This window comes from Podarcis erhardii, assembly GCF_964252035.2.
Source record: "Podarcis erhardii genome assembly, chromosome: 11".
Lineage (NCBI taxonomy): Eukaryota > Metazoa > Chordata > Lepidosauria > Squamata > Lacertidae > Podarcis > Podarcis erhardii.
The window spans coordinates 30,151,036-30,165,557 of record NC_138501.1 but is presented as its reverse complement, the minus strand read 5'-3'; the positions used below and the strand labels follow the sequence as shown (position 1 = coordinate 30,165,557).

Sequence of the window (14,522 nt, the reverse complement as noted above, 5' to 3'; positions counted from 1 at the left end):
AGTTAACTGAAATATATAAAGGTGTGTGTGATGCCTGGCTATTTAAATTAAACTAATGAAGATGTATGAGCTGTCTAGCTTCTGAATCACTTATATGCCTTAGATTCAAATTTGAATGTTATGGGGAAGATACTTGTGGATCCAATGTCAATTATTTAATAAATTGTTCCCCCCCCTTTTTTTTTTTACAAAAATGCCACAATTACCTGTCTAATTATTAAAGCAATATCATATGAAGCCTGATTTCAATATGCATAACAATAAAACACAACTACAGTATTGAACAAATCTTTATTTGATATACTGATTCTTTTAGTCCATTTTATTTTTCGATTTGTTAATTAAAATCATATTAATAATCCAGAGGTGCCACTGCCAGACCATCCAAATCACATTCGGAAAACTCCAAACTCTGTCTTCTGGGTGGGCGCATTGAGTGCAGCACTCAGGCTGAGACCCAAAACCAGTCTTGTATCAGCCGGGTCAATAATTCCATCATCCCACAGACTGAGAAATAAAAAGCAAAAATAAAGGGTTACATTTTTACTGCAAGTGACACAGAAATCTATTTCAGTTTAATAAGCAATAAATGGAACCTTTAGCATAGTACCTAACTACATTTTGCTAGTAGTAGCATTTAAGTAACACCACTATGTGGGCAGTAGACTATAGCAACTTTTCCATATTCAAACTACAATGGAATAACAACAACAACAACCCTACCAACATAAAGGCTAAAGGTGTGCAGTGACCACAACATTCACCTGTATCTGAGGTATGTGGAAATAGCACATTTCAGATCTGTTTTGAATCCACTTTGTGGTCTCCCAATTTGATTTGTTATTCAGGCCAAAATCTGAACTTTTAAATCTGAAGCTGTTTCACCACCACTGACTGCAAGAGGGAAATCCAAAAGGGGTATAACTTTTATTTTCCACATGTGGATGAAATCTGCATGCAAAGAAGCCCCTCTTTTAGAGGATAAAGCCTTTTGAATTTCAGGCAGAACTATCCAGGAGCTTCCATACAGGGAACCTTTTAAAGGAAAAGTCGCTACATTTTTAATTTCGTGCAGGAATTGGTTGCGAATCACAGGCATGGTCACCCCTTCTGACAACTATGCTCTAAATCCAGTGTTTGTTTGATTGTTTACACACACACACACTTGTAACAAGAATCTCAAAGCGGTTTACACAAAACAATAGGGCAGTATATAAATTCTATTATTATTATTATTATTACTATTAGTATTTCAACAGAACTTGAACAAAACTATTTAGTTTTGTATTAAGCTATCCCACACATATAGAGCACAATCCAAAGAAACACTTCAGCTCCTCCAGCATGTACACATGTACACACACACACACACAAACACACACACTTTTTTACAATATCTGTTCTCTAAAGAGGAAATGTAAATTATGACTAATTACTGGGCTTAAATGTCAACTAAATATGGTTTTTGTATTCAACTCAAAGATATAGAAAGTGGTGAGACATTTCTTTGTAATGCCCTGCCAACAATCATTTCATTAATCTTCTTTGTTGAAGAATGGAAACTAATGGAAACTAATCCAAGTCATAACAAATTGCCTTAAAGCAATGGATTCAAAACTAAAAAAGGTAACAAAAGCACTCTATCTCAATGCTGAGTACATCCATTCATTTAAATTTTAGATTTATGTCGAGTGTGTGGAAACCAGTAGGTAGTAGCCAGTTGCAAAGTCAATAAACAAATTGATCATACAGATCGCTCAAGTAATTTTATTTGATTATTATTTTAGAGGGCAGGAAGTAAGAGAGAGCAGGCCATCTGGAAAACAAGTGCTTTAGAACATTCATCTGCGAATAAGCAGTCGGAACTGAATGGTTAGAATAGGGTATTTTCCTCTGGCTGAAGAATCAAGCCTTCAACTGTTTATTGTCTGAAGATTATATTTTTAAATCTAATTATGCAGAAAACGTGCAGCCCGCTTCCGGAGTGTTAATATTCCTAAAGAACAGGACAAACCAAACTTCATTTGTACATGAAAACATACTTATGGCAGCCTAACCCCATCAGGTCTTGGAGATGGTCTTGGTTTGCTTTCGCCGCTTACACTTACAATCATAACAGCTGTTCTTTGACCTTTTTCAAGCCCCTTAAAAGATTATTCAAACTTAGCATTCCTAGATGTGCGATTTCCAAGCAGCATGCTCTCTCTGTTGTAATGTGCTACTGCATATTAGCTCCTTTTCATTTATCTTTTAGCTTCTGGCTTTTTTTTTTAAAAAAAACAAAACAAATGTCCTTTAGCCACATCTTTCTCTAATTAACTTCTGTTAGAAACACAAGGAGAAGATAGATAGTACTTTTCTTTAATGTTTGAGTGGCCTGAACTTTTAAAATATGAAGTTTGTTTGGAGTGTTGATATCAGGGAAGGATTTGCGAGCAGAAGTCCAGGGCAGAATGAGGGGAGCCCCCAAATGCAGGAGGACTGGCTTATGACACTTTGAAGTAGGTAAAGGAACAACACACTAGCATTTAAAATGAGGGCTCTTAAGACTAGCAAAACAGAGTCTAAAAATTACTTAGCGGCACTACTGTATGGTTGGGACTAATTGATACCCACTTTGGATGGGGTTGAACAGTACTCTAAGAACTAGGTTTGCAGTTTGGGAGTGTGCATGGATCCAGCTTTGCTTTGCTCTAAATGTCTAAGGTGTGTCTGAGGCCAGGATTGCTTTTGCAGATCTGGTTGCCCTTACACACTGATTGGTAACCTGTCTTGGTGAATTATGTACCATCTAAATTGGTCCCTGGTCCATCTCCAAGCCCAATTAAGAATGCTGGCTATGACCTTTAAAGCCTTCAATCGTTTTGGATCAGGATACTTAAAATGCAATCCTCCCACGATCCTATCCTTCTGCTCTGGTTTTCAGTAGAGGATCTGCTACAAATTTCATCACCACCTGAACAGTTGGTGGATATGACACACATCTCATTCATGATTCCAAGACTGTGAATTGCCCTGGGAAGCTTGGCTGGCTCTTTCTTGATGATGGTTCTAGACTCCTTATAAAAACCATACTGTTCAAGGTTGCTTTTGGCATAGTCACTTCTGCCTGGTAGTTTTAAGGACTTTAAAAAACCTGCTTTGCCCTGTACTTTTCATTTGAATTTTCAATTATACTTTATCCTTCTGGCTTTAACCTCACTACAGCCTCTTGGGGCTATAGAAGCCAAAGATGAATTCCTCTTTCAGGATTAAAAAAAACACATTTTGATATTCTAGACAAGGTATCAAAATTAAATGAAAACACTGACCATATTCTAAGAAAATCTTAGTTACAGGTAGGTAGCCGTGTTGGTCTGCTGTTGTCGAAACAAAATGAAAAAATTCCTTCCAGTAGCACCTTAGAGACCAACTAAGTTTGTTATTGGTATGAGCTTTCGTGTGCATGTACACTTCTTCAGAAAACCTTATTGGCCCAATTACAGATAGGTAGCCGTGTTGGTCTGCCATAGTCAAAACAAAATAAAAAAATTCCTTCCAGTAGCACCTTAAAGACCAACTAAGTTAGTTCTACGTATGAGCTTTCGTGTGCATGCACACTTCTTCAGATACACTGAAACAGAAAAGTCTGAAACAGAAGTCACCCTTGCTTTTTCCTGTAAGACCTATTGCAGTCGTTAAGAGTCGTCAACAGGCTCATCACAGCTATCTGCCAATCACCCATTCCCACCACCCTTCTGAGTAATACCCCTCCCCACCTTCCCACTATTTAGAAGGGTCTGGTGACTTCTGTTTCAGTGTATCTGAAGAAGTGTGCATGCACACGAAAGCTCATACGTAGAACTAACTTAGTTGGTCTTTAAGGTGCTACTGGAAGGAATTTTTTTATTTTGTTTTGACTTATTGGCCCAAGTCTGGCCTTTAAGAAAAAGCACTATAACAAGAAAAATATCTATCCTTTAAATCTGTAGAACACAATTTTGATTTGGCAAATAGAATTTTTATTGGCAACTTGAAAGATTTTTCACCGTAAGATAAAAGATTACTTTCTCCAAATCACTGTGGCTTCCTATCTTTGTTTAGTGAAAACTGCCTTCTGTAACAGGACAAAGCATTAATTATTGAGGAACCCATCAAACCCCATGGCGAGACCATGAATCATATCTCTGCTTGTAAAAAATTCATCACAGGGCCTCTGCAAGAAAAAGAGGCTTGGGAAGAAAGCTGCTCATGTCATTTGTTACAAGGTAAACTGATTAAACTCCTTTTAGAGACCTGAAAGCAGATTAATCTAGCTCATTAAAAAGATGTCTGGCTAATGACTCTTGGTAATTAAGACCTCTGCATGTGAAAGGTTCTAGTCAGGCACGTTTGATGAGGAAATACAACTATGGAGCAGACTACTGACATCCTGTACATAGAATGAGATATAATTTATATGCAGAGCTAATAAAGAAATGTGCCTCCATTTTTAAAAAATGCACTGTTCTGCCTCCTTAGTCCCAATTTTATAGTACAAAGATCACAGTGCAAATATAAACATCACAGTGTGCATACAGAGTGATTTGCAAAATAATATATACACACAGGCATGCAGCACACTGTCACTGTTAATACCACCAATAACCCGCTGAAGAAGTGATGGGGAGACTGGAATCTGCCTCCCCAAAATCCCCAACAAATAAGCAGAAATGTCATTTGTTGGGTGCTATGCACAGAATTCAAATCCACTGACTGGGATCTATGAAAGCAGCTGCAGGGAGCTAGATCCAGAGGCTCAGGCACAGGAATCATGACTAAAGCTCCCTTAACCCAGAAGTCCTAACCCAGAAGATGGTCAAACAAAAACCAAATTGGCCTTGCTCTCTGAGGGTCTCGATCCAAAAATGTCACTGGATCCACTACTGGAGATTTACACAGATCCTGGCAATTTGTCTAAGATTCAGATACTTGGCCGTATACTAATATCAATAAAAATTCCTTTTATTTGACTTTGTAATCTAGCATTCTCTTAATGTCTTTTATAGAAATCATTCTGATTTGTGTCACAAATTCAATGAGAAAACTTTTTGTTGATGTCAAAAAGAACTGGATTTGTATATTGATATTGCAGCTCTGAGGGAAATAATCTTGTTCTTATGAAACAAACAGTACTTCCTAAGTATATAGCAAGCCAGAGCAGCAGCAAAATGCCACACAGGCACTAATAGTAGCCAGGGTGGATCAAAGGAGTCAGTGGTGGATCGGAAAATAAAAAGAGAGTTTAGAGGAGGAGCTTCCCCCTTTTTTGCCTCATTGTAGTTCTGACACCCCTGTAGCACAGACTTTCGAGACAATGATGGCTTTTCCTCTTGAATTTAAGCATACAGACTTTTACCCACTAGAAACACCAGGATTAATTTAGTCAAGGGGAAATATTTCCACTTCCACTTGGTGGATGTATATTTCAATGCTTAGGGTATAAAGTACTGTACATATAATTTGTGTTCACAAAAATTATTGCATGCGGGTGGTGCTGTGGTCTAAGCCACTGAGCCTCTTGAGCTTGCTGATCAGAAGGTCAGCAGTTCAAATTCGTGCGAAGGGGCAAGTTCCCATTGCCCTGTCCCAGCTTCTGCCAACTTAGCAGTTCGAAAGCATACCAGTGCAAGTAGATAAATAGGTACCGCTGCGGCAGGAAGGTAAACAGCGTTTCCGTGTGCTATGGTTTCCATCACGGTGTTCCGTTGCGCCAATAGCGGTTTAGTCATGCTGGCCACATGACCTGGAAAGTTGTCTGTGGACAAACACTGGCTCCCTTGGCCTGAAAAGTGAGATGAGCGCCGTACCCCATAGTCGCCTTTGACTGGACTTAACTGTCCAGGGGTCCTTTACCTTTTACCACCTAAAACACTGCTTATGACAAGCAGGGGATCATTAGCGGTACCTTCAACAAAGTTCAAGAAGCTGAATTGGAAAAGGGAATCTAGAATGCCCAATTATATCAGTGGATACGAACGATCAGGAAATTCTATGCACTCACAGTTGTGCCCTTATGTAAGTCCTATTCCTTTCAATGAGGTTGCATATGAAATGTTCTTAGTAGATCCTATTTTTCCAAGTACTTTAGCAATGCAGCAATTTAATGATGGATCTGAAGAGCACTAGAGATACTTTATTACTGAAAAGGTCAACTGCATAGGTGGAGGCGGACCAAACATGTCTGAAATGTTCTCTCATGAAGATCTCAAATTTAGAAGCAAAGAATGATGGAATGCCTCTAATTTTTAGCCTTTTCATCACAATTACTGAACATTTCTTATTAGAGACAAGCTTAAAAGTTAAAATAACCTTTGTACAACCAATAACTAATTGACTGCTTACAAGATCATCCGCTGAAAGGCAGATGTTTCTTGTATCACATCTAGGCACATACTGCATGCTTAAAAAATCCAATTATTTTCCAGGCCTTTAACACATATAAAAATTATAAAGGGCCTCCAGTTATTAGATCCAAGAACACAGAGAGGGGGAAAATACCTCCAAATTAAGGATTTGGTTTAAGCACATACAGTCTGATGATAATTTCTTTAATGTAATTAGTTCAATGAGAAGTTTTCTTGACTGCAGTATAATCCAATAATAAAAGATGAAAATACATGTATTTATTTGTCCCTTCTGGCCTGGGGAGACATATGAAATTCTGTGACAGCTAGACAAAGCCAGGTCCTCAAGCGGTTTAACCACACGTATTTTTGCAACTTAGATGAATCACCCAGATTCGTATTTATTGCTAAGGCCAATCTATATCAAAGACCATGAATTTCCAGTTGACAGCAAGGAGTACAAGATAGGCTACTACTATATAGATAAGTCTGTGAGAACTGAGTAATTCACAAACGCAGGATGCATTTGGACGTTAATGCTAAAACCATGGTTTAGCATTCTGAGAACAAATTGTAGTGAACCTCAGGATTGCAAGCTCTTTTCTTCCTCTGGAATGGCCAATAGATAGGAAATTACTGCTTTAGTATAACTGCGCTTTAGCCTATCATCTGAACCCTGCAAAACTACAGTCAATGTTGACTGTGGTTTGAATAAGCTGGTTTACGGCAACCAGGTATTTTAACATTAGTCACAGTTTGTCTGGGTTCAGACAACATGGCAAGCTGTGAGCTTAACCTCTTTGCAGTTATTTGGGATCAGGAGAGGGGAAGATGGGAGCAAGCAAGCCCTGCAAGGATCATTGCAGTTTGTTCTCATAATGCTAAACAATGACTTAGCGACAACATGCAACACAGCCTGCTATGTCAACTCTCAAGAAAACAGATTGCCCCAGGTTGTTGCAATTGTTTGGTGTTGGCAGTAGGACAATGAATAATAGACAGTGAAGTTTTTTGTTTAAACTCACACTTATTAACACCTTTTAATAAATCTGACTGATCAGATTTACAAGGTGGTAATTCAAATGCAAGTAAAATATATCCTCTGTGGTAAACAGTTTCATTTGCTTTTTGGAAGATAAAAGCTCTAGCATTCTTCAAATGCGTTTCTTGAATTATCACAAGAAAGATGTGGCTTGCTACTATTACTAAATAAAAACTTTTAAATAACATAATAAACATACACTCTGCTTTAGTAATTTTAAGAGAGATGCTGGCTGCCCTCATGCCTAGTAAAAAACAAAGTGATCCATGTAAATTTATCTCTAGCAGATCATGAAAAGCCAGTTTCAGCTAGTAAATAAAGAGTACTGAGCTTCATCCTTGGTTATCAGACTTCACATCCCCCTCAGGAAGTGGCAGAGCAGGCGGGGGCTGGCGCGCATCCTGGGGGCGCGGTGCCCAGCGCGGGCAGGGGAGGCAGCCGTGATGGCACTCCACCGAGACGTGCTGCCGGGGGCGGTGCGATCCCCCTGCACACATCCTCCGCCAGTGACCTCAGGTACGTGGAATAGCCTTAACTAGAGTTATTATATTTGAACCTCAGTATTTCATCTGTTAGGGACGCGGGTGGCGCTGTGGGTTAAACCACAGAGCCTAGGACTTGCCGATCAGAAGGTCAGCGGTTCGAATCCCCGCAACGGGGTGAGCTCCTGTTGCTCGGTTCCTGCTCCTGCCAACCTAGCAGTTCGAAAGCACATCAAAGTGCAAGTAGATAAATAGGTACCGCTCTGGCGGGAAGGTAAACGGCGTTTCCGTGTGCTGCTCTGGTTTGCCAGAAGCGGTTTCGTCATGCTGGCCACATGACTCGGAAGCTGTACACCAGCTCCCTCGGCCAATAAAGCAAGATGAGCGCCGCAACCCCAGAGTCGGCCACAACTGGACCTAATGGTCAGGGGTCCCTTTACCTTTACCTTTATTTCAACTGTTAAATCAGAGTGTTGATTATTTACTGATTTTGTGGGTGCACAGGACTGAACACATTGCACATTAACAATGTTTAATAAATAGTTTATAATGAAGGGCCTAATCCAATCAATTCTCTGTTCCGCTAATGGAAGAGTAATGCATTACCTATCTGACCCTTGTGACAATCCAACATCTTTGCAGCTTAAGCTTTATCATAGCCACCACCACCATGGGTTGTGGTGGCGGTGGGAGGGTGGAAGCAAAACACCGTAGCATGTTAAACTATAATCTACTGTATATGTTACCGTGCACTAGAGTAGTAAGGACTGCCTTCCTCTTCAAACCTCCAGATGATTGGCTCTTTGAGAGTTTTTTCCTCCTCTTCAGTTAGCTAGTGGATTGATATGGAAAGAAAGTGGGATTTTAGTCTGCAAGAACTACACTTTTATAAGACCATAGCTTAGCATGACAAGAACCAGAACCAGAAAGCTTCACTCTCACATCTCTTTCCCTGCCCCATTCCCAGATTTACACCTGTCTTCTTACCCACGTCAATAACAGAAAACACTTACCTGCTTCCCTTCCCTTGCTTTTTGGTCCTTGGCTATTGTAGCCAAAACCATTGCAGCTTGCTCCCCTCCCATAACTGAGATCCGAGCATTTGGCCACATAAAAAGGAATCTGGGACTGAAAAAGATAAAACAAACTAACACAGGGCACAAATCTCCTGCTTTTTTCCCAAATTCCCTACTCCAGAATTATTCTAATTTTATTTTATGTTTGAGGGGCACAGGGAGAGGAAGAGTTTCAAAGACCTGCTCCATCATGTGCCAAAACTTCCTTGCTGTCATTGTGATTTGCATAATATGAAAGCTGCAAAGATCCACCATTTACCTTAACCATGCCATTTATTTAATTCATTTAGCAGAGTTGTTATACCGCTTAATTATCCATAAACTCTAAGCTATTGATACCTGCAGTGAGCATCAAAATTTTCATCAAGTTTTTCTAGCTATAAAGAAGGGGTATTTTAGTTTCTGATCCAGGATACTGCAACATTACACATACAAAGTGACATGAGCACCGTGTAACGACCAAGGGATCTAGTACAATGAGTAGGACATACAAATGTATACATTCACTAATTCACCTTTGTAAGGTGAATAAACACAGGTAGCATAGTCTGCCTGAGCCACAACTGCATTTAATAGTTAACTAATTCTAAGCACATACTTACCTATATGCTCTTCCACACATCCCATAATTTCCAGCTCCATAGGAACCTCCAATTAGTACTGTTATTTTAGGCACATTGGCACATGCTACAGCAGTTACCATCTTGGCTCCATCTTTTGCTATTCCACCAGCTTCATAATCCTTACCAACCATGAAACCTAGTGAATTATAAGAGCAGCAAGACCAATGTCAACCAATTTTGCAAAGTAATCTTACTTGTACATTGCAGAGGGGGTGGGGAGAGAATCCAAAAGCAACAGTAATGTAACACCTTTACTGGGCCCACCTAAAGTAAAACATGACATAAATAGCTTCCTCTCTCCTTTACGAAGTTGGTTTTCATAAAGGTATTAATCTATTCTTACTTTAAGATAACAGTCATTGCTGATTGTACACCTTCAGGACAGGGTTTCTTGTTCTTAATTTCAGTCATTATATACTGCTTAGATTTTAAGACACTTTAATAACACTTTACTTAATGTCAGCTCTATAGCTCTCAAAAAAAACCCACAAATAAAGGTTATAAATAATGGATAGGAATATATTTATTACTACTACGTATTTAGTTGCCTGGGGGCTATGCAATGAATCTGCAGCTCCAAATAATTTATTTCCCCTGAAATTCAGCTACATAAATCATAATGAGTCACAGACCTGTGATGTTTTGCAGAAATACAATGGGAATATTTCTCTGACAACAAAGCTGAATAAAATGGGTGCCCTGTAAAGACAGTAAAAAAATAGTTTATCTAAAAGGTAAAGGGACCTACTGGCAATTAATTGTTGAACAGCTTATATTCAATCCCATCTACAGTGGTGCCTCGCAAGACGAAATTAATCCGTTCCGCGAGTCTCTTCGTCTAGCGGTTTTTTCGTCTTGTGAAGCACCCCTATTAGTGGCTTAGCGGATTAGTGCTATTAGCGCTATTAGCGGCTATTAGCGGCTTAGCAGCTTAGAAAAAGGGGGGGGGAGGGGAAAAAACTCAAGCAAGCCCATAGGGAAATTCGTCTTGCGAAGCACCTCAAAAGATGGAAAACTCTTTCGTCTAGCAAGTTTTTCGTCTTGCGAGGCATTCATCTTGCGGGGCACCACTGTATTGTTAAAACCAATAGGTGCCTCCATGACAATGTTTTATCAAGTTGCTATAAATATATATGTGTATGTATGTATGTATGTGTAATGGTTCTAGGGGTTGCTCGTGCATAAACCAGCGCCACACCTGGCTGGGTTGCCTGAGTGAACCTTTTCTGTCCAGACAGCCACTCGCCTGTGGCTGTCTCAATCGCTGGCAGAATCCGTCAGTGGGCGTTTCTTGAACTTCTTCCAGCAAAGAAGCTCTTTGACGCCTAGTCTCTGCCTACTCTCCCTGCGTGGAAGCCTTCTGCGCAAGGAGGGTGTGGGCAGCGGAGGACCCTTACTCTCCCCGCTGGTCCCTGGCGAGGTGTCATGGGACCGCCTCGCCGATTCCCCCATCTGCCCCCCTTCTCCACTGGTGCTACGCTGATTCCCTTCCCCAGAAGATGGGCTGCCTCTCCCCATCCAGGGACGCTCTCTGGAATCCCTCTGGAGCCCGCTCTCTCCCTCTGGCCCTGATGGCAGTTCCCCGACAGTATGTATATAACAAGATCACAATCTTTTACATGATATATAATGCTTATCTAATTAAAACAAACAAACATTCAAACACATAATTGCACTTTCCCAATTCCCTCTGTTGGAAATGACCCTATACCTGAGCATCAGCTTGTCTGTTATTTTTTTAACTGTAGTAATACTCTCAAATTGCTTCAGAATAAAACAACTTTTCCCAATTAGTGTTACTTATCTTTGTAAACAGCTGATTCATGAAGAAGTTACTCATTCCCCAATAACTGCTAAAACAGATTTGAAGCAAGTTTCAACACATAAGGATGTGATAAATGGTAGGTGGTAATAACTGAGGAAACAAGTTTGCTATGGAACTGAATGCTAGAAATAGTACGTTAGATCACTGCCATTAAGAGTGACAAAATAGCAGGTTAGACTAAAAAATTATTGCAGCGTGGCAGGTCTTGAGAAAAAGCTTCCGTAACTTTGTTAATAATAATACTTAGCATCTGTACAAATGTCCAAAGTGTTTCACGTGCACTATCTAGTTGTAACCCTTACAACAACACTGAAATGTAAGTCAGTATTATTACATACAGTGGTAACTCAGGTTAAGTACTTAATTCGTTCCGGATGTCCGTTCTTAACCTGAAACTGTTCTTAACCTGAAGCACCACTTTAGCTCATGGGGCCTCCTGCTGCTGCCATGCCGCCGGAACCCAATTTCTGTTCTTATCCTGAAGCAAAGTTCTTAATCTGAAGCACTATTTCTGGGTTAGCGGAGTCTGTAACCTGAAGCGTATGTAACCCGAGGTACCACTGTACACACACTATTAGACAATAAAACTATGACAGAATGCCTTGTAAGTGTCTCTTCCTGTTGGGCATATTTACATCTAAAACCAGCAAGAGTAATTATATTTCCTTAAAACAGGGTTGGGTAGCCTGTGGCCATGAAGATGTCCCGGACTACAATTCCCCAGCCAACATAAAACAGGATAATTGGAGTTCTAATCCAGCAACATCTGGAAGGCTACAGGTTCCCCATCCCTGCCTTAAAATGTAAACATGAAATTATTTTATTTTTTCGACTTGGTTATGCTTCTTATAGTCATAAGTAACCACCAAAAATGTAATTAATTACCCGCTATGAATGTAGTCTATGGTGTTTGCTTTGTTCTCAGCAATAATGAAAATCTGGAAGGCAGAGCTTCAATAACGTATGTTATACTTGCCTTCTTTGCAGATTCTGAAAAAAGGACACCATTGTTTCCAATTATTCCTACCGGATAACCAAATATCCGAGCAAATCCTAGAGGGGGAAATGAGAATAAGAGAAAATTGCACATGTATCTCACAATGAAAGCATAAAACATTTAAACACCTTTTGAAAGAAATCAGTATTCTAAGAATAAGAGTTTTAGGCCTGCAGCCACAATTCTTCCATATAAATTATATGAATTGTTAATTTTCCGCAAGCTCTTACGAAGTATTTTTAAAAGGCAAACATACCCATGTTCCAACATATTAAATAGTAGCAGCTTCATACCTGGCGTCCCTCAGGAATTGTAAATAAAAAACAAAAAATCAGTTCAGTTTTGAAATGTGGGGGAAATAGGTGCAGTTTTGAAAGGTTCAGTTCACCATCTTGATTCAAAATGGCATCTGCTCCCTGATTTCAGGAACCATTATGCAAATTTGGTTCTGATATCATAAGAAGCGTCCAAGTCCATAGCAAACAAATAAACTACTTTCTGAAATGTGTAGCAGGAAATTTGATTTCTAATCACTTAAAAATAATACCTGTGATTAAGGTATCCCCGTATAAGGCTTTAAATTCATCGAATTTACTTCCATCCACAAGTCTAGCAATGACCTTAAGTAGAAAAACAAACAAGACACACATTATTAGTTCATTCTTCGTTACAACAGATAATATTTTTAAGATCACATTCTCTTTTGTATTAGATTGATATTAAATTCCAAGTAACTGGGCTTCATTACTACCAGCTGAAGGAACACACTAGGCTGAATGTGTCTGAAATTGAAAGCCCAATTATTATAGAAAGTAGTTGTTATCATCACTGTCATCAGTCACCTTCTTCACAATTGCCTCGAGGTGATGTACAATAAAAATAGCAAACAAAAAATAATTAAGCAGCAGATACATTTAAAACAATACAAAATAGACAATCATGGCAGCAATATTTTGTATTTATACCTCTCTAACATCAAAATTTCTTTTAAGCTGCTCTCCAACTATTCCATAAAGTTCATCAGCAGGAAACAAAGGTTCTTCCGATGGTTCTATTGTCACCTGCAATAATTTAAATTACAAAACACACACACAAATTAATCAAAACATTCATCAATATTTTCCTACAGGCTTCCAGAGTCTCTCTCTATAACCAACTCAGGCTCAAGTGTTTGCATCTGAGTAACAATTCATTCAGCATGACAGTTAAACTTATCCAGCATTCTTAGAACTTTTCTCTCCTCCTCGCAGCTCTTCCTAAATTCCAGCAGTAATTTACACATTTCCAAAACAGCTTTATTGCTCAATTCTGACATAAAATTTGTTTATTTGTTTTGTAATTATATATTTTATCATTGTAACTCACCTTGGGACCCTATTATTTATTAAATTAGTATACCACCCTACACCCGCAGGTCTAAGGGTGGTTACAACATAAAATCACAGTATAAAAACATAAAATACATAATAAAAAATGAAAACAAAAAAACCCCAATAATCCCCCTTCCCCAATACATTTTAAAAAGACATTGGATATAGGAAAAGGTGGGTAAGAAATCAAATTAAATAAAATATAGAAAGAAATTTGAACCCTGGTTAAGGGACTGGGAATGGGGTATCATATATAGTACCTGGCACCCTATTTTTGTACAAGTCTTGCTGTGAAGGAGAAGAAGATGAAGATGAAGATGAAGATGAAGATGAAGATGAAGAAGAAGAAGAAGAAGAAGAAGAGGAGGAGGAGGAGGAGGAGGAGGGGGAGGAGGAGTTTGGATTTGATATCCCGCTTTATCACTACCCCAAGGAGTCTCAAAGCCGCTAACATTCTCCTGTCCCTTCCTCCCCCACAACAAACACTCTGTGAGGTGAGTGGGGCTGAGAGACTTCAAAGAAGTGTGACTGGCTCAAGGTCACCCAGCAGCTGCATGTGGAGGAGTGGAGACGCGAACCCGGTTCACCAGATTACAAGTCAACCGCTCTTAACCACTACACCACACTGGCTCTCCTCAGTCTGAGCTGCTAGGGGGCAAAAGAGGCACACTGGACTGTGCTGAGACTTAGCAGCTGGCCTTTGCAGAAATTAGCCTTAAAGCCCAAGGGGTCACCCCTGGAG

The 14,522-nt window shown here is 39.5% G+C and overlaps 1 protein-coding gene across 1 annotated transcript in view; it reads right to left on the bottom strand.

The window, feature by feature from the left end:
* Nucleotides 1-272: 272 nt before the first annotated feature.
* Nucleotides 273-14,522, bottom strand: part of MCCC2 (methylcrotonyl-CoA carboxylase subunit 2) — a 31,187-nt gene continuing 16,937 nt past the window's right edge. Inside the window, exons 10-17 of the mRNA XM_081881203.1 lie at nucleotides 13,376-13,471; nucleotides 12,958-13,030; nucleotides 12,390-12,466; nucleotides 10,221-10,287; nucleotides 9,568-9,724; nucleotides 8,903-9,017; nucleotides 8,636-8,721; nucleotides 273-507 (exon numbers count right to left, since the gene is read on the bottom strand). Of these exons, the coding sequence (XP_081737329.1) occupies nucleotides 390-507; nucleotides 8,636-8,721; nucleotides 8,903-9,017; nucleotides 9,568-9,724; nucleotides 10,221-10,287; nucleotides 12,390-12,466; nucleotides 12,958-13,030; nucleotides 13,376-13,471 (789 nt within the window). The 3' untranslated portion in view covers nucleotides 273-389. The remainder of the gene's footprint in view (nucleotides 508-8,635; nucleotides 8,722-8,902; nucleotides 9,018-9,567; nucleotides 9,725-10,220; nucleotides 10,288-12,389; nucleotides 12,467-12,957; nucleotides 13,031-13,375; nucleotides 13,472-14,522) is intronic.